This window comes from Hippocampus zosterae, chromosome 5 (assembly GCF_025434085.1).
Source record: "Hippocampus zosterae strain Florida chromosome 5, ASM2543408v3, whole genome shotgun sequence".
NCBI classification, from domain to species: Eukaryota; Metazoa; Chordata; class Actinopteri; order Syngnathiformes; family Syngnathidae; genus Hippocampus; species Hippocampus zosterae.
This window is the reverse complement of record NC_067455.1, coordinates 17,792,336-17,815,874: the sequence shown is the minus strand read 5'-3', so window position 1 is coordinate 17,815,874 and position 23,539 is coordinate 17,792,336. Positions and strand designations below refer to the sequence as shown.

Genomic DNA, 23,539 nt, shown 5'->3' with positions numbered 1-23,539 from the left:
AGGGTTGTGGGATGTGCTGGAGCCTATTTCAGCTGTCTTCGGGCAGTAGACGGGAGCCACCCTGAACCGGTTGCCAGCCAATCTAGTTGTACACTTGGTACAAACAATTGAGGTTCCATAATGTGCATCGTATTTGTCTGCCGGCCAACTATAAATCAATAAGGATCATTGGCATCTATCAGATCGCACCTCTTGAGATCAACCTCATCACCCTGGCATTGATGTTTATCAAGTCAACTCATGTCTGGGTAGTGATGGGAACATCATTTGCTTTCATTTCCATGCAGATTGACTTCTTTGCAGGCAAGCACAGAGAAGATGAGTACCAAGATAACTGAAAGCAACACTTGAGGAAAAATCTCTTAGCTAATCAGGCTAGTCCAGTATTCCGCGTCCAAGCAGGCATCAGAGTAAATGCATCGGCGGTCCCCCAACAGCCAAATCTAGGTTCTCAGTCCTACAACAAAAAAGGACGAGCCACCAGTTCCAGCGTTTGGAGCACTTGTATAAATAGTTGTTTTGTTTTTGCCTTCTACTAAATAAAAGACTCGGTCTTGGTTTCACATTTTTTTTAAATCACTGCTTCTCAAAACAGTCTAATTATTAAATAAATTAAAACGAAGGAAAAATGCTTTTTGTGCCCATTTTCGTCAAACACAAAAGTACAAGGACGAGAGATAATGTCAATAATGCCACTAATTTCCTTGAAACATCATGTAGAATGCAAAAGATGTGCACCAAATTCATATCGAATTGCTCACTTTAATCTAACTGACCAATCAGATGCAACTTTAAATATGCATCACCATTCAATAGGAAAACAGTATCTCGGGGCATTACTAACACTGAATAACTTATTTAGATCAGAAAACATTCAATTTTTTCTGCATGAAAAAAAATCATTGTTCGATAATAAATGTGTAATTTCTTTAGGTACATGTTAAATATCGCAATATCAGTGATATTGGAAAATGCAGCACCCATATTGCAACTTTATTTAATATAATGCAGTCTTACTTTAAAATTATTAGTTGTAACAAATGAGATCTTTCAGTATCATTTCAATATCGTGGTTGTGGTACCATTACATAAAAGGGAGAGTTGCCATATATATATATATATATATATATATATATATATATATATATATATATATATATATATATATATATATATATATATATATATATATATATATATATATATATATATATATATATATATATATATATATATATATATATATATATATATATATATATATATATATATATATATATATATATATATATCAAAATCTCTTTCTCGACGTCACCGAGTAACATATACGGCCAAAATGACCTGAAGTAATTATAATCATAAATCGTAATCATTTATAGTTGCCTTATTTCCAGTGGACTTTAAAGAGTCATGCAATTGAATTGCTATTTCAAGACGTACACAACCTGCCTGCAATATATTTCGCTGGCAAACCTGGTCCACACTCCATTCCTGTAAGTGGCAGTAATGCACTTAAAGGGTTCTTGCCAACCACCCTAAAACTACGAGAGGAAGAAGAATCGAAACGCGACAACCAGGTCTTCCTGTGTTAGCAGCAAACAAGGAATGGTCCAAGCGATGTTCTCTCTTTAGATGGGAGGAAAATAAACTAAAATTAAGTCAGCCAACGCAATGTGAGAGCAGGCAGATATTCTCGGGCGTCCGTTGCTTTTCATCTGAAGCCAACACAACGGACCTAAATTTGTGAACGAGAATGTAAGTACTCTCGCTCCTTAGCGTTAGCAGGCAAAACATCAACATCAACCTACAGGTGATATGGGATTCGTTTATTTTGCCGCACTGGTACTAGGTGATCTTTTGTGACTAGCATCCCTACGAAATATATTGCAGGGAGGTTGTGTACGTCTTGAAATAGCAATTCAATTGCATGATTCTTTAAAGTCGACTGGAAATAAGGCAACTATAAATGATTACGATTTATGATTATTATTATTACTTCAGGTCATTTTGGCCGTATATGTGGTGTCTGGTGTTACTCGGTGACGTTGAGAAAGAGAATTTTGATTTCACTTTTCAATTGCAAGTGAGGTTTCACCTTTTCGCGACCGAATACAATTGTAAATGCTGAAGCCCCAGAGATGTCCGTGTTTACCCTTTTCTAGTGTGATTTCGGTCATACAAAAAGAAACGTTAGCTTTTTTTACAGATGACAGCAGGTTTTAACTCCGACTGCCGCCTAAAGCAGGCCGCCCCAAGGCGGTGCCACGGCCATCCGACTGCGTTACGCCGAAGGAGAAACCTCGGCTGCGGCTCTCATTCGCGTGAATGGGACCGTGCGCTCGTGAAAATTTGTATCCCAAGTTTCAATATTCAAAATAAATATTGATTTTAGAGTTGCGGAGACTTCAGTTTGTTCTACGTTAGTGCATTTTTGCGAATGGAACTGATCAAAGTGACGTCATTTTCTGCAGTATTGGGCTGACAATTATAGGGCAGATAAATATATCGTGTATCCCTTATATATATATATATATATATATATATATATATATATATGGATTGGATAGTTTTCACACTGGATGAGGCTAAGACCCATTTTTAAAATTTGAGACGAAGATGACGTCAATACATTCTAAAAATGTCACTGTTCAAAGCCAAACCCTCTATGACCAATGAGTGAAGTTGACCCTCTTCGTCCTTCCCAGCATGTGGTGACCTTTGCTGGGGCCGAAAGGTGCAGGGGGACCAGCAACAGCTTTCAAGCATCGATGAAGCATGAAGAGCCCAGTGCACAGATGCAGGGACGTAGAGCAGAGCCGTGGGCAAGCTTGGGCACGAACCACTTTATTTCAGACGGAGCATCGCATTCCCATCTCCAAGGACGTCATCACTTCCTCGTCGGCATCTGCCATGTGGTTCATTAAGGACGCCTGTGGCATCATTTGCGCTCTCATTACATGGCTGCTGGTTTTGTATGCAGAGTTTGTGGTGCTGTTTGTAATGCTGCTGCCCTCAAAGAATCTGACGTACAGCATTGTCAATGGGTCTCTATTCAATGCTCTGGCCTTTCTTGCCCTTGCCTCGCACCTCAGAGCCATGTGCACTGATCCTGTAAGTGACTTACTCAAATGATTGAATTGTGTTGTGTCGTAATGGTGATTTCCAGAAATTGTGTACCCAGCTGCAGATAGTTGTAGATGCCATGCCCTTGTTAATAGCCAGGTGTGACGACTATAATTGGCTCCAAGTACTTTTACAGTGACTGATACCACCATGTGTCAGGGTATATGGCATCTGTATTGTTCCCGTTTATAGTAGCGTTTAAAAAGAATGTGCTCATATCCACCCGAATAACAGTAGTATCATCAGCCGGTCCGTGTTCAGGAGTGAAAATATAATTAATACTTTTACTGTTTGTGATAGCGCTGACTGGCAGGATGAGAAGTAGCTCATTTCAGTCAGGACCGCCCCTCAAAGCATTCTGATTTCAACATGGTACGAAACAATGTAAAAATGTATCTTTTTTAAATGACCGAAGCATGCTACAGACATGTGAGAAAGACGACAAATAAAGTTTCGAGTCACTTGTTTGAAAAAATAGGTGGGGGGAAAAGTCGCAAAATTAGATTAGCTCATCGATTATTCCTTCAATTCATCGACTCACAGTCGATCACTGTTTAGCCATGTCAAGTCAAGTCAACAGTATTTATAGAGCACTTTCAAACAGCCATCGCTGCATACAAAGTGCTGTACATGGAGCGATTTAACATATACAATAAACAGTAAGACGAATCAGTAATAAGTAATAAGTAATAAGGCGGTAGAAAGCACCAAGCAGTAAAATCAAGAGCAAATCTAAGTCATGCTGAGTCAAACGCCAAAGAATATAAGTGAGTTTTGAGGAGGGCTTTAAAGATGGGCAGCGAGGAGGCTTGCCGAATGTTCAGTGGGAGGTCATTCCAGAGAGGTGGACCAGCAACAGAAAAGGCTCGATCCCCTCTGAGCCTCAGTTTAGTTCTTGGTACGTCTAGCAAAGACTGGTCCACAGACCTGAGGCGCCGGGCAGGGGTGTAGGGGCGTATGAGCTCAGAGAGGTAAGGTGGCGCGAGATTATTCAGAGATTTGAAAACAAAGAGGAGGATCTTAAAAATAATTCTAAAATGAATGGGGAGCCAGTGAAGGGATGCCAAAGTAGGAGTTATATGCTCCCTCTTACGAGTACCAGTCAAGAGGCGAGCAGCGGCATTCTGTACCAGCTGAAGGCGCTTGATGGAGGACTGGCTGACTCCAAAGTACAGGGCGTTGCAGTAATCGAGCCGGGATGTGACAAAGGCATGAATTACTGTCTCGAAGTGTTCATGTGAGAGGAAAGGTTTTATTTTGGCCAGCTGTCTAAGGTGAAAGAAGCTGGATTTAACAACGGCACCAATTTGCCGATTGAGTTTGAAATCACTGTCCAGTTTAAGTCCCAAGTTTGAGACCGTTGATTTCAGATAAGGAGATGTCGACGCGCTTTGAGGCAAGCTACTCTTAAGTTTTGCTAGAGGAGACTGAACTCACATTAGACAAGTTTTACTGTGCAGAACGATTTAGTTAAATATCATAATTTGCTCCTCGTTAAAGTAGTGATCAGATTAACTGGTGTGGCTTTAGCCTCTTCAGTGTGAGCTACACTAGTTCACAAGAGCCCTCGAGGCATTCAAGTAAACAGCCACTCACAAGCGTCATTTGCAAAATGAATACAACATAGTGTGGAGTCTGCATGGTGTCCATTAAATTTGGGTACATGGGGCGAGGGGGACCTTTTCATCCCCTTCAGAGTACCAAATTGATTCGTTCTTTTTTAAACATAGACGTCTTCATTCTGTTGTTCTATTCAACTATTGCTCACGTTACTTTAATAAGCTAACAAAACTGCCAGTGGTGGGGTGGCCATTGGGAATTTCATGAAAAAAAAGTCATTTTCCCAAAAGGCCGGTGTATTTATGTCACGGCCGCGAGCTGCCATTTGTCTGCCAGCCCGCTCCCTGCCAAAACGTGACAGCTGACAAGCATGGCGGCATCTCGACCGAAATCTAAGCAGTTATATCTATCATAACGAATTAACAGTTTTAAGGCATGCATTTTTTGTCGGCCAATTTTTGCGGTTGACACAACAGAGTTTGTCGACTTTATTTCCCGGCTCTAAAATCTAGTGACAATGTAGTTAGTTTGGCAACACTGTCCTTTTGTGAACTAGCTCCACACAACCCACCTGTTGAGATCTGAACTGGTCTAAAAGATATCTTGTTTCCTACAGGGGGCAGTGCCCAAAGGCAATGCAACAAAGGAATACATTGAAAGTCTTCAGCTGAAACCAGGACAGGTGGTCTACAAATGTCCCAAGTGCTGTAGTATCAAGCCTGATCGAGCACACCACTGCAGGTAAAGGACAGAGATGGGCACTTTACCCGAGCTTGCTGGTCTGTCCTCCATCCCTAACCTGGGTACCCTTCTGTCACTCTCTTCCATCCCTGTCTGTACTCATCTTTTTAAAGCGGGTTCATCCTTACATTTCACCAGTCTGTTCCTCTCGCCCCCATTAAAAAAGGTTTCATAATTCAACAACATTATTTAAAGCTCATTAGCTGTGTTCGGCTCCCTGCTGCTTCTCCTCCTCAAACTACCCCTAGGTGGAGTGCCCCAATAGAGAGTGTTCCCCTTGAGGAAGACCAGCTTGTCAAAGCTGGCACTGGCCAGAGCGGGCCTTATTGGCCAGTGGATGTCGCCCTCTCCACAGCAGCGGCGCTTGGGAGTGGGGTGTTGTATATAATAAATAAGCCCACCCACGCCTCCCTGTGCTCTGCAGTACCTGCCCTTGGGTGACCAGTGTCACATTAGAAGCGTTCCAAGGCTTTTTTTTTTTAACTTTGCACATTTCACCCGAGTAGGTTGAAATTAACTTTTGGCCTCCTTGCGTCGGTGTCGAAAACATATGTAGTACATCCACAAATGCGCATGAGTAAGCAGACACAAGCGAATAAAAAAAGAAGAAAAAAAAACGCGCACACATATGGTGTGCATCTCTGAAGGTACTTTCTCACATACATCTCTGATGGATTCTCCTAGTGTTTGCAAACGCTGCATACGGAAGATGGATCACCACTGCCCCTGGGTCAACAACTGTGTTGGAGAGAACAATCAAAAGTACTTTGTCCTGTTCACTGTAAGTTGGCGATTATGGCATGTCAGATTCATGATATATTGTAGTTTGACAGTCCTGCTCTTTTCCCTCTGCAATGATGGAATGCTCTAGCCGGGGCGTCAAACTCATTTTTGTCGCGGGCCACATTGTAGTTCTGGTTTCCCTTCGAGGGCCATTATGACGGTGAATTTGGTGAAACCATATAAACATTTAATCACCTCCACGCATTGCATACACAACGCACAACAAGTTGACAGATAACTAGTTTTAAAATCAGAAGTTAAAAAATGACTTGTTTAAACATTATTTACATGACTGTAATGAGGGTTTTACTCATGAGAAAATGCTTGCAATATCATGTGACATACATAAATATGACGATTAAAAAAATTTGTTCAGACTTTAGCAAGCATCATGGAACTTGACATGCATGATTTGCTTTCGCAGGCCATATAAAATTATGTGGCGGGGCAGATCTGGCCCGTGGGCCTCGACTTTGACACCTGTTCGACAGTATGTGTACATGGGCTGCGCAATCTGGACAAAATTTCAGACCTTTATTTTTTTTGCAGATATCTGTAAATATTACTCTGGGTTCAGTGAAAACCAATCTTTATTTTTTCAGTAAGTTCAAGGGGGGCTAATAATTTCACAAGGAACTGTATATGACAAATGTTGTTACTCTAGACTCACACTAGTTCCTTCAATCTGGTTTTCTTTTTATTCAGATGTACATTGCACTTGTCTCTCTCCACGCTCTATTCATGGTGGTTTTCCATTTTCTCTACTGCTTTGAAGATGATTGGACAAGTAAGTATGGCTTTTGTGTCTTGTGTATATTCACAGTAATGGTGTTTCTGTATCCATACTGTATGTAGCTTTACAACCTGATCCTGAAAAGTTCAATTGTAAAAGGAAAACCTTTTTTACCTGATGCCTGTGAGTAGGCTTTACATTATCAGGGTTTTTGGAGTCGATCAGCGAATTTGAAAATTCCAATACTCAATTGCCAATGACATCAGAAGATGACAATAAATGTATTTAAAGCACTTGTGTGTTTACCCTACAATCGACCCCCTACCATGGCGAAAATACAAAGGGGGTGGGGACAATAAATCCCAAAAGTTATTTTTAAAAAAAGGGCTGCTCAACATTAAATATAACATGTAATCATTTACATGTTTACATTATCCCTTTGTCTGACAAATGTAAAAAATGCATGAACATCACCAGTCATTCAGGTGGCTGGGGCTTTTGCTAAAACTATTGCTATCTTGGTTCAACAGTTGTCAACAATTCTTACTCTACACAGACCGTAATGATTATTTTGTCCTGCATTGTTTGTCCACTTTTTACTGGGCAGATCAGTGTAAAGTCTGCTTGAAACTGATACCTGGATTTACAAGTACCCCAATTTAGGAGTTTTTGAGTTACAAGCAATAACTTGCTTGTTTTTGTTTTATTTTTTGTTTATTGTTTTTTTTTGTGCCAAAATTTGTGTCACTGATAATCTTCAGATATCTCGCTGCTTAAGTGAAGTGAAAGAAATAGAGGCACCGTTATGCCTTTGCATGTGGGCAAGGAGAGCCACGTATTTTTGTAGATTTATGGAATTCTGATAATGCTTTAAGTGTTTTGAAGGTTTAGGAAGTGTTTCTGGACCAATAGTACAGTCTTGTACTTGAACAAGTTCAATGAACGAAAGAAAGTTAATAAATTTGTTCATATTGTGGTCCAACGTAAACTGAAAGTATATTTTTACTATACTATATATATAATATACTATAGTATATTTTTGCTTTGTGAACGCTTCTACAAACAAGATCATTCGGGAGCAATGAAGTGTTTATGAAGGGCAGTTCAATTTTTGTTCAAGAGTGCCAGGTTTTCTTTTGTTACACTACAAGGAGAAAACTCGACGAAACACATTGTCATTCAAGTTTGTCATCTGTGGAGTCACCAGTTTGAGAGAGCCAACTCCCGTTTTTCATGGAAATCACTCATTGGCAGTATTGCCGCATATGAAGTATTTGGGGTTTTAAAAAACAAAAACTGGAATTTTATTTGTTTGATTCCGCTCCTACCTCCCACCCCACCCTTTTTTAATGTAATTGAACTGCAAGTGTCCACTGTATGTATTAAAAGCTGTGAAAGCCCTTATTACTTCAGTGACTTGCTATTAAATTGACGTACAGTATAAACAAAATCAATGGTGACACCCAATTAAGATAACGTGAAGCATTTTTCTCTGACCATTGGTGACCCATTTATCTGGATGTGTTTGGCCACTCCATATTTTTTCAATTCAGTGCATGTCTTGGTTATGGCTGGACCATTCTACACGTTAATTTTATACTGGTAAAGTAATTTTTCTATATTTGGATGAATGCTCTTGGCTGTGCTGTATAAGAAACAGCCTCCAGCATTTCATGGTTATATGTCAAAATTATTGATTTGGAATGGCCCATAATATATATATATATATATATATATATATATATATATATACATACACATTATTTTGCATAGCCAACTGAGTCAGGCAGGTCACATTAAAGGTGCAGTTGATTTGTCTCAATCTCATTTTTTCCCATCACATAAAGCTGGTGTTTGGACTTTAAATGTCCAATGTAGCACATGACAAACGTTGACATCTGGTACAACACCTAGAACTTTATAAGCCTTGTTTCAAGGTTTGTTCGAATAAGGTCATGTGTTGTACAGCGACCTTATTCTTACCTTATAAGCGATATAAAAGTACTTCGTTGGTAATGGCAACATCCATCCATCCATCCATCCTTCTATTCACACGTTTTTCAATTGGTTGGTTGTCAAAGAATTGGTGTTTCATATTATTGTTTGTAGAGGGAGTCAAGTCTGTCACAAAAAGCTACTTAATCTCCAAAGATTCCATTTGATCATCATCTTTATTACCAGTTATCCTTATTTTGATCCATACATTTAAAATTTGAATGTGAGGTTGCAAATTTCATCACATTTCCAAATCCCTTCCTGATAGCATAAACAAGATGGATCGTCAGGAGCAACCGTGTGCTGTTTGTAAGTTTCACAGCAGAAACATAGCATGGAATCTGCAATTGTGTTTTCGTTTTGTATGAACTCAAACAAAATTACCAAGAACTTCTTGAGGCTAAACAAAACACAGCTTTTTTTTCTTCCTGATTAGTGCTTCTGTTATTCTGAAGCAAATATCTGGTTGTGGAACTATCGCATCTGTAGAAGATCCCCAGACAGAGAGACCGTTCTAGAGTCGAGTAGAACCTCATATAAGCCTCTTGTCCCTCGTGCTTTTCTTCCTCCATTTCCTCATTTCCCAGAGTGCAGTTCCTTCTCTCCACCAGCAACAGTAATCCTCCTCATACTCCTGTGCTTTGAGGGCCTCCTCTTCCTCATCTTCACCTCTGTGATGTTTGGTACCCAAGTCCACTCCATCTGTACTGATGAAACTGTAAGTAACCCATCTAGTTATAAGTTATGCTTTACCCCCCGCTACATCTCTCCTTAATTGTTAGCCCAATGACATTTCTCTCTGCTGCTTGAAATGTGACCAATTCACCAGCAAACTAATCCTCAACCCCTGTCACAAGACACTCAATATATATAAATAATTCTTGGATAGTGATGTACCCTAAATGACATTGTTGTATTTAAATGGAAATGTTGCTCATTTATCTGTAGTGGTTGATTGTAAGAATGTATTTTTTTTTTTGTCATTGTCCATATTTTCTCAAAGAGAACTACTTTTCAACACTGAAGCGTGACTGTTCCCTAATGAAAGAATTCCCTTGCTTTTTGTAATTTGTGTTAAAAAAAATCCCTATTTTGAATAGTAATTATCTGCTTGAATAAATAAACACACCATCTCAAGAAAACTTCTAAATTCTTCCAATCACGAGGGGGAAAATCTATTATACAATTTCCATTTCGAACTGGGAAGCATAGGACCTATAAAACACAGGTATTTTATCAGTAAAACCGCTGTTTTCTGTTCATTATTGAATTTAAAAAATGTTTTAACATGTCTGTACTTACTGTACTTAGTCTATGAAAAAACACAGGTAATCGTTCTGAAGGAAATGTAAGCACGATGACGACCAGCCACAAGAAGTTCAGGACGATAGTCTGTTTGATCAACTTTGAACCTTTTATATGTACTTTACTAACTGGTTCGCCGCCAGCTCATCAGCTAGTTCCTGCGGAAGGCTGGTAAGGTGGGTCTTCGGCCCACAAAAGTGTTGTTGCTTGGTTCAACTTTTTGTTCATCTTCATTGCTTATCGCGAAAATAAAGAGATGTTTAGCTCTACTAAATAACTAACAATTTCATTGCAATGCTTGTGGGTAGACAACATTTTTTCGCTAAGATGCCCGCGCGATCGTAGTGAGCCACGTGCGGAACGACACGCAATATATATATAGATTAATATGATTGCAAAAGTTTCATGAGAATATCTGTTCTAAAAGTAGAGGTGCCCTATTGTATTAAAGGAATTATTATGTGAATGTTATTATTTTAAGATTACCGCACATACAATCTTTAACCGCTTGAATTGTCTTTAACCACTCAACTTGTACCAGTTAGCTAATAGCAACACAATCTAAGCTATTCACACCCCCGACTGGAAAATTGCACTTACTGGAAGGAGCATTGTCACCCCTTTACTCAAAGTGCGAAAAATAAAATAAAATGAAGTGGCGAGACCAAAAAATGCCAATTAGTTTCTTCATTTAACTGAAGTCACAATGCTTTTCTTTCTTTTTATGCCCAAGAGAACGGATGGTAATCTTTCCATCATCAGATGGTGCCTTGTGATGCAAAACAATCATCAGGTCTCTTTGGATAATAAGAGAAAGTTTTTAATTAGGAGTGTTACACTTTTCCACTTTGAACACATCTTTCTTCCTCCCCTTTGGGCCACTTACCGGTAATCAGATTCTGACGGCATGATAACCGTAAACAAAAATATCATGATTTCATGGTGTTGAGTTACAGCTCTGAAATGTCAAATGTATTATTAATTATATTAAAACCTATACTGTACATATAACTATATTCATCATCATAGGAATAATTAAAAGGAAATATATTCCTTTTAAATGGTTGTGTAATGAACTAATACTTTTCTCCTTTTAAAAAAATCTATTTTAATTTTAAACATCCATCCATCTTTTAATCTGCTTATCCACACGAGGGTCACAGGTATGCTGGAGCCTATGCCAGCTGTCCTCAGGGTACACCCTGAAATGGTTGCCAGCCTATTGCAGGCCACACATAGACAAACAACCATTTGCGCTCACGCTCACACTCACACCTAGGGACAATTTAGAGTGTTTCACTAACCTGCCATGCATGCTTTTGGATTGTGGGAGGAAACCAGAGTACCCGGAGAAGACCCACGCAGGCACGAGGAAAACATGCAAACTCCACACAGGGAGGCCGGAGCCGGAAGTGAGCAAAAACCTGAAGCTACACAATGGCAAATACTTCAATTATTTCTAAAAAAAAAAACGTTTCAAATTAAATTAAAATAAATGTAGTATATATGAGATGAGCACCACAAGAAGAAACTTTTTTTTTCTGAAAAAAAATTCAATTGTGTTTAAATGCAGCTTATAAAATTATTTTGTAATTGTTATATATTTTGTAGTTGTAACAAGTTGTAATATATATATATATATATATATATATATATATATATATATATATATATATATATATTAATGTCATATACAAAATAAATAATTTCGATTTTTCGTCACAGATCCACCAATGTAGTTCCTGCGATACACAACAACCGTGAAAATATCTGTGGGCGAGTTAAACACGTGAAGATGCATGCAGTAGTCTGCCATACACATAAATGACTCAAAGATAATGGCCACCATTTTTTTGGAGAGGTCAAAGGTACCGTATTCTCCTAAAAGGCACACTGGATTATGAGGTTCACCTTCAATGAATGGCCTATTTTGTAATTTTTTTTTCACATATTGGACGCACCGTATTATAAGACGCAATCTACAATGCATCCACTAGATGGAACTACATTCAATGAAAGCCAAACAGAACGATCAGATGTCAGTCAAAATTATTTAATAAAGCAGCGACACAGTTCACTGAACCAACATTGACTCATTAACGTTGAACTCTCTTGCCGCTGCTCTATTTTCGTGTTCAACTGCGTAACCCGATCGCCTTCAGTTTGAACTGTGCGTTGTAAGCATGTCTCTAGCAAGAAGCCATTTTGGGGGTCGACCAACATATTACAACATATAATATATAATCATACACAATGTGCATCGGATTTTAAGGCGCGCTGTGAGATTTTAAGAAAATGGAAGGCTTTTAGGTGTGCCTTTTAGTGTGGATAATACGGTAACTTGTACTCATCTCATGCTATCTGAATACATTTGGTTTTAACATATTTATGCAAGTTTTCCTTTTACTGATCCGTGTATAGAATGTTTTGTCTGGCTTTGTACGCAGTGTTTGCCCTCTTCAAAAAAAGTTTATCTCTGAATGTTTCAACTCATCAAACCAAAGTAAACAGAAAATACTGTTTTTAAATGGTGATTTGAGTTGAGGGCGGAAAAATATCTTCTCAAAGCTACTTGACCCTGTGTGAAAAAGTGCTTGCCCCCTCTCCTGACCCCTCCTCGTTAAATCAGTCATTTACTGTGGCCAATCACATTTTTTAAGTTCGCTTGTGACCATAGCCACAGCCTGATGAAAATAACAATGGTTCGTCTTACTTTTGCGAAACGCATCTGAATGATTTCCAAGACGTGGGAGATTAATCTATGGGTTGACAAAAGCAAAATGTAGCCTTTTGGAAAGTGTGTGTCTCATTGCATCGGGCGTAAATGTAACACAGCATTTCAGAAAAATAACATCATACCAAGAATCAAAACACAATGGTGGTAATGTGTGTGGCCTGGGATTATTTAAGAAGTTTGCATACTACTGGAATATTTCAAATCTCCATACCATAGACATGAAGATGAATTAGATACAAAATGCCTCGTTGAGCAACCCTCAGTGGTTCATCATCATCATCGCTTCTGTTTCAAAATTTAAGTAAACTCTGTCATCTTTTCTTTCTTTTGTAACACTCTCTGGAGTAGATTTAATGTGACAAACACTTTGATTAACCACACGCTGCTTGTAACGGTTGAATTTCCAAGTCTGCCTTATGCACAAGCATCATCCACATTGTTTTGATTAGTGATTGTCTGATTCGTGGCCGATATTTATCAGTCGGTATTCGTGAGGAAGTATGTGATCTGTGAAGGCGATCAAAGCCTTCAATTGCTGATCGATCACCCTCGGTATCTCATCACTCTTGTATGGAGGTGATAAAACTTGCCCGGTGTATTTCTGTTACTCTACTATTTCATTCAACTATCATGACAAAATAAGTACACAGCATATTATTTCCTCTGTATCCCATTACTTTTGACCAGCAATGCGCAAGGCATTGCGAACAAAGGGGAGGTAACATCATCACCGGCAGAGGACTAGCATTAGCATCTAGCTTCGTTCAACTCAGCTCAAAAATTGGAAGAAACCTTGAATGGCCGCGACTAGAAATCTCAATAGTCAGTCTTGTATTCCTTTATTTATTTACGTATTTACGGTGTAGCAGAGCGCCATGGATATGGTGTCACGTCAGATCTCTTCTTTTTCAAGGTTACGTTGGTGCCACTCAGTGTTCAAAAACTACAGTTGAAAAGTTACTTGAAGCACTCTTCTTATTTTTCTTCTATAATTTTTTATTTTGCATAATGAATGAAATTAATAATTTCATACCCTGTATTGATGACAGGAATTGGACCCCCTTTGAATCCAAATGAAATTCTATTCTGATCTGCCCTGTGATGAGTATGTTCGTTCCATTTGGTAGTTTGGTTTCATTCCAATCGGAATACAAGCCTTTTAGTAAACGAAAGTAGTGATTATATTTGTGTCTAATCCGTACAGGACGTTTGCAAACAGCTGCGTTTACATGAGGAAAATAACATTTGCTCCGACATGTTACAAGCCAACGTTGTCACTTGGTAAACATCTGCAATTGTAAAGAAAGCTACCACAATTTCAAATAAATGACACTTTGTGATTGCTGACTGGGCCAGAGAGCGCACCAACTGAAGTTTGGTTATCTTTTGTTTTTAGGGCATAGAGCAGTTGAAAAAGGAAGAGCGAAGATGGGCTAAAAAAACTAAATGGATGAACTTGAGGGCGGTGTTTGGACACCCTTTCTCCTTACTCTGGTTTAGCCCGTTCTCCACCCCTGACCACGGGAAGGCCGAGACGTACCAATATGTGGTGTGAAAGGAAAGAACGCGTCCTCGACTGATTGGGCCGATCCGTGACCCACTTAAGCCGCTCTGACGGACGGTAGTGACTGCGGACACCTTCACATCTGCTCTGCGTGCTTACTCCATGCTTAATACTTGTTTACGCCCTACCTTCCAACACTGTTTAATCGTGACTCGATTTGCATTCACTGTGATATTTTTTTCTCCAAGTTGCTTCTCTTAAAAGGCAATTAGATGATAAAACAAATGCCCCCCCTTGTTACCTCGAAACCGATGCCGGGACCATCTTAAACCAAGGACCACTGTACTGGGCTTGTACAAACTAGTCGACCGGTCGACTCCCCAATGATGTTTAGAGATTGACGTGGCCAAGTCACTAAGCGTGTTTTTGCCCTGCTTGAGGGGGAGGCACAATCGTTTGCAGCAGCAGGTGCGTGCGCTGAGGAGAATGAGTCTGTTATCTTCATTTATTGAAGTTGTATTCCATTTCTGAAAGAGCAGCTTCAACTACCGGTAAATACATTTATGATTTCAATTGGTACAAATCTTTCAAATAAATTATATTTGGCACCTAAGCTGCTGTTTATTAAAAGAAAAAGAAATTGGTCTAAAAGAGGGGCATTTTGTAATATGTGCAGTTATGTAAAGCGTGAAACATTCAAATTATTGTGTGGCAACAAAGCAGCCATTGGTAGGATACAGAAGAACTTTATTTTTAATGTATTCACCGCAGAACTGGAACTGGAACTGAATTGCGAGCGTTTTTAACCGTGACCTTTCTAAAGTGCTCCGCTGTACTCAGAAGGAAGGAAGTGTGATAGCTTCGGGTGGCCGGATTTTGAAGATAAAGGCTTTTTTCCCAAAAGAAATCATGCACTTGCTCATGTCGGGCTCACGTTGCCACTAACCCTGGTGTACTATTTGTGCATGCTAGTTTTGAACCCCCTGTTTTCACTGAATGCCGTTTCTCTTATTGGGAGACGACTTGATATTTTCAAATACTTGTGTTACTTTTCTCTGCTTATTGTGCAGTGGAAGGATCTAAAGTGGACTTTATTTCTGTGCTTTCTCTTACATTGCAATGCCATTAACACTTCAACAATACACTCTTTGAATGGTTTCACACTTGCACTTGGGGTCTCGAGTCTGGATCAATGCACTTCGCATCGTTTGAATGACACGTTTTATTGATTTTTTTTTTTACCACACTTATCATCTGGCCAAAGGCTGCCCAGTAAAAAAAAAAAATACACATAAAGGTACAATCTGAGTGGACAGCTTTTGGGACAGAAGTCAAACAAACTTGACTGAAGGCTCTTGTGTAAAATTCCCTGAGTGAATTCATACCAGCCGATCAGGAAGAGCTTGAAAATATGTACAGTTTTGGGATTCTTCCCTTCACAAGCAGAGGCGGTTACGGTTTTGCCTGCGTTTGTCTGCCCCCAGTTTGACTCAGTCATGTTGTAAAAAGATACGATTCAATGTAATGCAGAAAACCCAAAGAATGAAAAGATTAACAATGAAACATTTTGTTGATTCAAATCATCCATTCATTCATTTGAACATGGGAAAAAAACCATCTGATGGCTTTCCATGGAATTTGTTGTGTTGAAAACAAGATTTGATCACAGCATGAATTGAATATATTCATGACTGAGATCCAGATTTCCTCAGATAATCCAAATTGAGATCACTTAATGCAGGTCATGGTTCATGATTTGTTCCTTGTCCCATACTTCGCCCCTTCAAGAAAAGTTAACTGTCTATCAATGTAGTCGTTTTTGTTACCCAAGCATGTTTTGAATCGGCATAAAAACAAATTCAGGCAAAGGCGAAACCTCCTTTGCACACTTTGGGACATATTCTCCCGTGGACTTGAGTCGCGTGTGCGATTTTTTTCGGCTCCCTAGATTCTCACGTCCAGGCTTAAATGTGGCACCTTCATGAAACGTACGCACTCTGGGTGGAGCGACCTTGACATCAGGGCGTGACGCTGACAAATTTGTCAGTGCGAGCATTCTCCCATACACTTAAACATCTTTTGGTCTCCAGAGGCTGTGCTCAGGTACGACTGCCTCTCTTGAAGGCAAAATGTCATATTTCACGTTATGAGCCATCACAAACATTACAGTCATTGTAATAATGGGCTGTAAGTTTTATTGAGGGTATTTGATGAACCACGCACGCATAGGTCCACTCGCATTTTGCATAGTTTCCTAAGCATTCCGTTATGAGCACAATATTCAGATTAAATTGTTTGGATTGGATTTATTCAAACATGAATGCAAAAAGACATTCTCCTTCAAAGAAGCTTGTCACAGCGATAACTTCTGGATCCACGATGTGAATTATTTTGTTTCATGAAGTTAATTTCACAATCAAAGAGTGTGCCATAGGTTCAAAACGGATCCCTTTGGAATTCTCGTTTCTCATGAAAACTCCACGATTTGGAAATTAGGCCACCGCCGGGCCTTAACCTAATTATACCTATTTGGTGGTTGCACACATATTCCCAGGTTACTCAAGTGTGGCAGAAATTTAGATGGGAAAATTTTACTTGAGTGCGAATGGGAGAATATGCCCCATAATGAATGACATGGGAAACACACAGTTAAACATTCCAGTTTTTTTTTCTTTACTTTCTGTGGGGGCTCTAATTGGTATTCTTTGGGTCTGCCAAACTCTGCTGTAAAGTGTGCTTTATTCCCTTGTTCTGTTTGCGCTCAATCATATAAATGTGATAACGAGTGAAGGCATGGTAGTGACGAAGGCTACAATAGTATCCATTGTGAAACATGGCTGGTATGATGTTAATTATTGCTGAAAATGTTGAGTCTCAATATTGTTTGGGTTCCATTTCATTGTTCAACGTCCTGAAGTAATTTCAGCACATGCAGGGAATAAACTACTCGGTTGCAATGCAAACATTATTTCCAGACTTGTTTTGAACATACAGCACTTGTTTTGAATCAAAATGTGGCTACCATTTGTTTTTGCACCGCGTTTTTGACTTTCCCAACAGTTTGTTTCCGTCACTTGTCTGACACGCTTAGTTAGGTTTAGGAATTTGTCCCAGTCCTCCATTCTGTTCCCACTTGATTTTGTGTTATGTGCACCGCCTCACCATCCCCTGTTCTCTCTACACTCATGCATTTACTTTGATAACTGAAGCTCTCTGAAGCAGACATCTCTTTCAGGTGGCAGAGGTAAGCTGCGACAAAGTGCACTGTCGCTGACTCGCCATGCGTGCGGTTCATCCTCAGCATGCACGTTGCACTTTAACAGTTCAACACACTTGTCACAGATGACTTTGCTTCTGGCATAATTTTTGTTGTCCCCTTTTTTCGACTATGCATGACAAGGTCAGTCAGACTTGGGCATGTTTCCAAGAATGTAAAAGCACATTGTGGCTTGTGAACGTTTTCAGCTCCCTTGTAGTTTTTGACCCATTGCCGTATTTCAGTCTTCAGACATAAGGATCTAAAACGTCATTCTTTTATGGAGAACCAACACTAAGTAGCACGCAGGTATGACGTGGAACAAAATTCAAATAATATTTTCAACTGTTTTTTTCTTAGAAATTAAAAAACTCAAGTGGGTCTTGCAAAATTATTCGGCCCCTCCAAGTTAATATTTCGAAGAACCACCTTTTCCTGCAATTACAGCTGCAAGTCTTTTGGGTCGTGTTTTGCACATCTAGAGACTGATTTTCTTTACCCATTCTTTCTTGCAAATCAGCTGGAGCGCAGGAAGATTAGATGGAGAGTGTTGTTTTAGCAGCAGTTTTCATATCTTTCCACAGCTTCTCAATTGGATTCAGGTCTGGACTTTAACTTGGCCATTCTAATACCTGGATATTTTTAGTTTTGAACCATTCAATTGTTGATTTTGCTTTATGTTTACAATCATTCTCTTGGAAGGTAAACCTCTATCCCCATCTCAGGTCTTTTGCAGATCCCAGTAGGTTTTCTTTCAAAATGGCCCTGTATTTGGCCTTATCGCTTTTTAACCATCTTCCCTGTCCCTGCTGAAGAAAAGCAGGTCCAGACCACAATGCTGCCACCACCGTGTTAAGCAGCGGGCCTGGTGGGTGCGTTCAGGGCTATGTGCAGTGTTACTTTTACGCCAAACATAACTCTTTTTAACTCTTATTTATTTATTTTTTATTTTTTTTGCATTTTGTCCAGAAAGCTCAATTGTTGGTCTCATCTGAGGAGAGCACCTTCTTTCACATGCTTGGTGTGTCTCCCAAGTGGCTTGGCAAACTTCAAACGGAACATTTTATGCTTGTCTTTAAGAAATTGCTCTCTTCTTGCCAATCTTCCATGAAGGGCAGTTTTGTACAGTCTGCTAACAGATGCCCCTCACCTCAGCACTGGATCTGCGCAGTTCATCCAGAGTGCTCATGGGCCTCTTGGCTACATCTCTGATCAGTGCTCTCCTCGTCTGGGCTGAAAGTTTAGAAGGACGAGCCTAGGTTGGCAGTCATCTGCTACTCTCTCCATTTCAACATGATTGCTTGAACAGTGCTCTGCGAGATATTTCAAGCTTGTGAATTTTTTTTATGTCCTCATCATGCCTTAAACATCTTCACAACAGTATCTCAGACCTTCCTGGTGCGTTCCTTCGTCTTCATGATGCAATTTGCATTTTAAACAAACCGATTATCACTGAGCAGGTGCATTTGTACTGAGATTGATTATTTATCATAATCACTTATTTAGGTCAACATTGGATCATTCCTAAATCTTCAGGTAATGTCTGGAGTGAGTTGGCTGCACTGACAGTAAAGGGGCCAAATAATGTTGCACGCCTCACTTTTCAGTTTTTGTATTTCTAAAAAAAACCCTGAAAAGTAAAAAATGAATTTCATTCCACTTCATGATTGTGGCCTACTTGGTGTTTATTAAGAAAAAAATCTAATTTAAAGCTTTGTATTTGAAACCTGAAATGTGGCAAAAGTTCAAATAGTTTCATGGGCTAAATACTTTCGCAAGCCACTGTATTTACTCAATCCATCAATTCTTAATACAATACTCAACTGCCAGATGTAGATGTGATGTAGTTTTTGCTCTCACACTACTGAAGGAACTATGTCTCCTACATTGACGCGTCTCTCAATGGGTTAACTGCAAGTCAGAAACAATCCCGTCAAGTCCCATTTATTTATACAGCCCTTCATCACAAACAGTCTCAAAGGGCTTCACATGCGCACGGTTGACAAGTATTCACGACATCCACTGACTTTAACCCCCAGGAAGGCAAGGAGAAAAAAAAAACTTGTGCTCTTAGTTTGAACCTTCTTCCTCTTTTTCTTAAGCACCAGCATGATGCTCAGAAATGAACAGGCCTGTTCAGACAATGATTCAAGTAACCTCTCAACAGCCATCCATCCATTTTCAATATCATTTTATTTGCGGAGTCAATCACAGCTGACTTGGGACGATAAATGGGGCGCACCAAACGGCAATCGGAGAGGCACAATTAGCCAAACTATTCACACTCATGTTCACACCTATGCACAAATGAGATTTCAGTTCAGCTAAGGTGCATGTTTTGGGAATGTGGGAGGAACCCAGAGATCCCAAACACGCAAGCACCACTCGGGCAGGCCGTCGCCAAGTTTCGAACCCTGAACCACACTACTTGAAGTCAGTCATTTGAATTAGTGCAAACAAACTGAAATGAGTATTGTATTGAGACTTAATCATTCTGTAGATCTTTTTTCCCCTCCATAAACCCAAAGAGCAAATAACTGTCCCACATTGAGTCCTACGTGTAGAATAATAAATAGCAACCCTTGCATGTTGATACCAAACCTCGGCTCAGACCGCAACTCTATCTTCTGCAGGGAATCGAACGTTTGAAAGGGGAGACGGGGAAGTGGGAGAAGACGCCGTGCTGGGAAGCCATGAAGATGGCGTTCGGAGGCCCGTTCTCCCTGACCTGGTGCAGTCCCTTCTCTGGGATGAGCTGCAAGAAGAGCGCCTCAGAGTTTGACGCCCTTCCGCACGGAGACATCATCGAGGAGGATGTAATTGAGATCCCACTCAACTAGGACTGTCTGCGTACAGCCATGTGCTGGGCTACCGTATTTTCTCGACCATACAACACACTGTGTTAAAAGGTGTAGTGTCAGTTACGGGTGCTATTTCTGTATTTCACACATACACAAGGCGCATTGCATTATTGAACGCTGGCATGGTAAAACGTACGCCATCATAAAAAATATGGTAGCATGCACGCACACTTATATGTGCCTTTTTTTAAAAGGCAGCGGGAGCAAAACGTGAGTTCAGTGATACTCTAGTGAAGTATTTGACAATGTACTCGCATAATTTCTTGATCAATCCTTATCCACAATTCTTCTGTGTCCAAAATGAACAGCCGGGTCAAGTTCTCCATCAAACAGGCCAGGTTCCCCCACGTCATTGTCAGAGTCGGTCCTGTTGCCATGCGGCTCCTCAGAAATGATGCCGGCTTTTGCGAAAGCATCCACAATACATTCACAAATTGTGGCGCTGCCTAGCAGTTTTGGTAAAGCTGTGTTCGCCGTAGCTACCACGTCGCTGGAAAATTCACTTTGACTCCGGCTGGAAACTTCGTTTTGCTTAAAAAGCATTATAGGTGGCTATTTCTGTCCATTACCCTGACAACCAAGCACAACGGTAAAAGCCGACTTCTTGCGCTCCCTTGTGCGTATCGCTACCGTGCTGGTCCCCTTCTCGACAGTGTGGTTTGCCAGGATAACGAAAGTGAGCGGCAGCTCGCGCATGTTAATGATGTGGTTGGGCTGGATGTGTTTGTCTGACATTTTTTTTTGTTGCATATCAAAATGCGAAGTATGCTTGTCCCCCATCACTCGCCGAATCCCAAGCGGTTAAGCTCGTAACGTGGAGACTGTTTGAAGAACAGACGGAAATGGAAGCCAAGTGAGGCCGGCAGAGTAAAGGTTTAATATCTCAAAGAAAGCATCTTTTATTTAATGTGACGCAGAGCATTACACTTTTTACGGCAGTCGGAGCGGGAGATGACTTTTCCTTGTAATCCATCGGAAATTGCTCCGCCACACTCGTCCTTGGCCGGATGAATGGAATGGTGCAGTTTCATAAAACAAAAGCATGTATTAGTTGTTCTTGAATTCTCTCGCAACTGCTCTATTCCCATGGTCCTCTGCGTAATCGATCACTTGCGATCACCGGTTCATTTAGGGGATGCTTGTTTGCACAATGCTTGTACGGGCACCTACTGGGGGCGTGCCTTGAGCGTCCTCTTCCACATCCACCCTTCCCACTTTAACGTCTGCATGCCGTCCTCAGTTACATGCGCCTTTCCTCTATATAAGCAACGTGTCGCCACAACATCAGTCAGTCAGTCAAGCAGACCCTTCATCGAAATCACACAACAGCATTCACAGATTTTGGAACTCTGTGCATACACAAGACGACCCACATTATTAGGCGCCATACCCGTTTTGGAGACAATTTAAAACTATGCGCGTCTTATGGTCGGGAAAATACAGTACACTTTATTACATACAATACTGAAAATTGTACTTAAATATGCTTGTATTTTATGGCTGTAATATCCATGAAAAAGCATTTGACCCCTTCCTCTTTTCAGATTTTTGGGATTTAATCTCACCAAGACAACCAAAATTAATCCAAATATAGAAATAGAATTACATTTTATATTTATTTGGATTGTTGTGAGATGTTAAAATTGGTTTAATGAACTGAAACCAGAAAAGGGGGTAAGTACTTCTTCACATTGGACATTAAAAATGCTTCTCTGTGAGCTTCTGTCTTCAGGGGCAACATCACATAAAGTAAAGACAGTTTTGTAGGGCCCATGTCTGTTTCAGCGCCAGATTTGTTTTCGCCTCAAAAATTCAATCAAAACTATGGAGCACATTCACATGTTAAAATGACAGCTTTAAAAGCATGCCCACTGGCATGCAATCATGAGAATGCAGCCATTGGCAAAGCTACCTTGGATCTACTCTAATGTCTCGGACCACATTTCTGTTAGGCCGAGCCTTCATCCTAACGTGCATCCTAAGTTTTGTTCCGTTCAGTGTATAATGTGGTACAATACTTGTACAGTTGTGAGCTAAATTTTGGCAGTCAAAAAAGCAATTAGGCTCCAACCCCTGCTGAAAATAGTGAAAATCTGTGAGCGTAATTGATGCCCCACTAAAAAGGTTTATCACTGCCTCTAGGTAAAACAAAGCACCACTTTTGCCTAAACGAAAGTCAAACCACTTCGGCATAGTTCCTTGGCACAGCCGTACTTTTGTTGTGTTCCAATTAATGTTGCGTTGTACTAACTTGCTTCCGTTTTCATGTTTTGTTACACTGATTCTATACTGTTGAAAGAAAGTATGACCACACTTAGATAAAAACTATAGTAATTGTTTCTTTGCATTTTTGCACAGGCAAATAACCTTCAGTCGAAAAGATTCTCTTTTCCACGGAGTTGAAAAAACACCAAAGATAATGCTATTAATGTACACTCACTGGAAAAGCCGCATCAAGCACATTGTCTTGAGTGGCAGCCTTGTGTTCCTGCCATTTACGAAAGAACGGGACGTACCCAGTTTTCTGTTTTAGAAGATACATTTTCAGTGTATACAAGGGAAGATAACACCATCACAAGTTTAGATGTTTTTATGAAGAGTGTCGCGTACTGCCTATTCCAAAGTAGATGTTATATTCAAGAATGTTCCAAGAGAACTGAAGGGTGTTACTGTGCTTTCTGTCAATTACTCCCAATTGGCTTCACACGTGTAGCATCCGAGTGACAAAGCAGACCCAGGCGAAAGCCAACATTAGCACTAATGCACTGAGCTCAAGCTTCTGTCATCACCACTGTGCCTTATCTTTCCTGACCTGTGTGAACGATTTTGTCCGATGTTTAACCATAATTATCGATCATGCTGTGTGTTGAGGTGGCAGCATGAGGGCTTTTAACTCATTAAACGGGTGCTAAAAATCAGTTTGATGTGATTATTGTGGTCT

The 23,539-nt window shown here is 40.1% G+C and overlaps 1 protein-coding gene across 3 annotated transcripts; it reads left to right on the top strand.

The window, feature by feature from the left end:
* Positions 1 to 1,534: 1,534 nt before the first annotated feature.
* Positions 1,535 to 23,516, top strand: zdhhc3a (zinc finger DHHC-type palmitoyltransferase 3a). Of its 3 annotated transcripts, none has more exons than XM_052065592.1 (7): positions 1,535 to 1,755; positions 2,706 to 3,111; positions 5,300 to 5,424; positions 6,109 to 6,205; positions 6,913 to 6,994; positions 9,523 to 9,653; positions 20,371 to 23,516. In XM_052065592.1, the coding sequence occupies exons 2-7, from the start codon at positions 2,776 to 2,778 to the stop codon at positions 20,575 to 20,577; spliced, it is 978 nt and encodes a 325-aa protein (XP_051921552.1). In that variant the 5' UTR covers positions 1,535 to 1,755; positions 2,706 to 2,775; the 3' UTR covers positions 20,578 to 23,516. The 3 variants fall into 3 exon arrangements, with proteins under 3 accessions (XP_051921552.1, XP_051921553.1, XP_051921554.1); XM_052065593.1 differs by lacking the exon at positions 20,371 to 23,516 and adding an exon at positions 14,374 to 17,444; XM_052065594.1 differs by lacking the exon at positions 9,523 to 9,653.
* Positions 23,517 to 23,539: the final 23 nt, after the last annotated feature.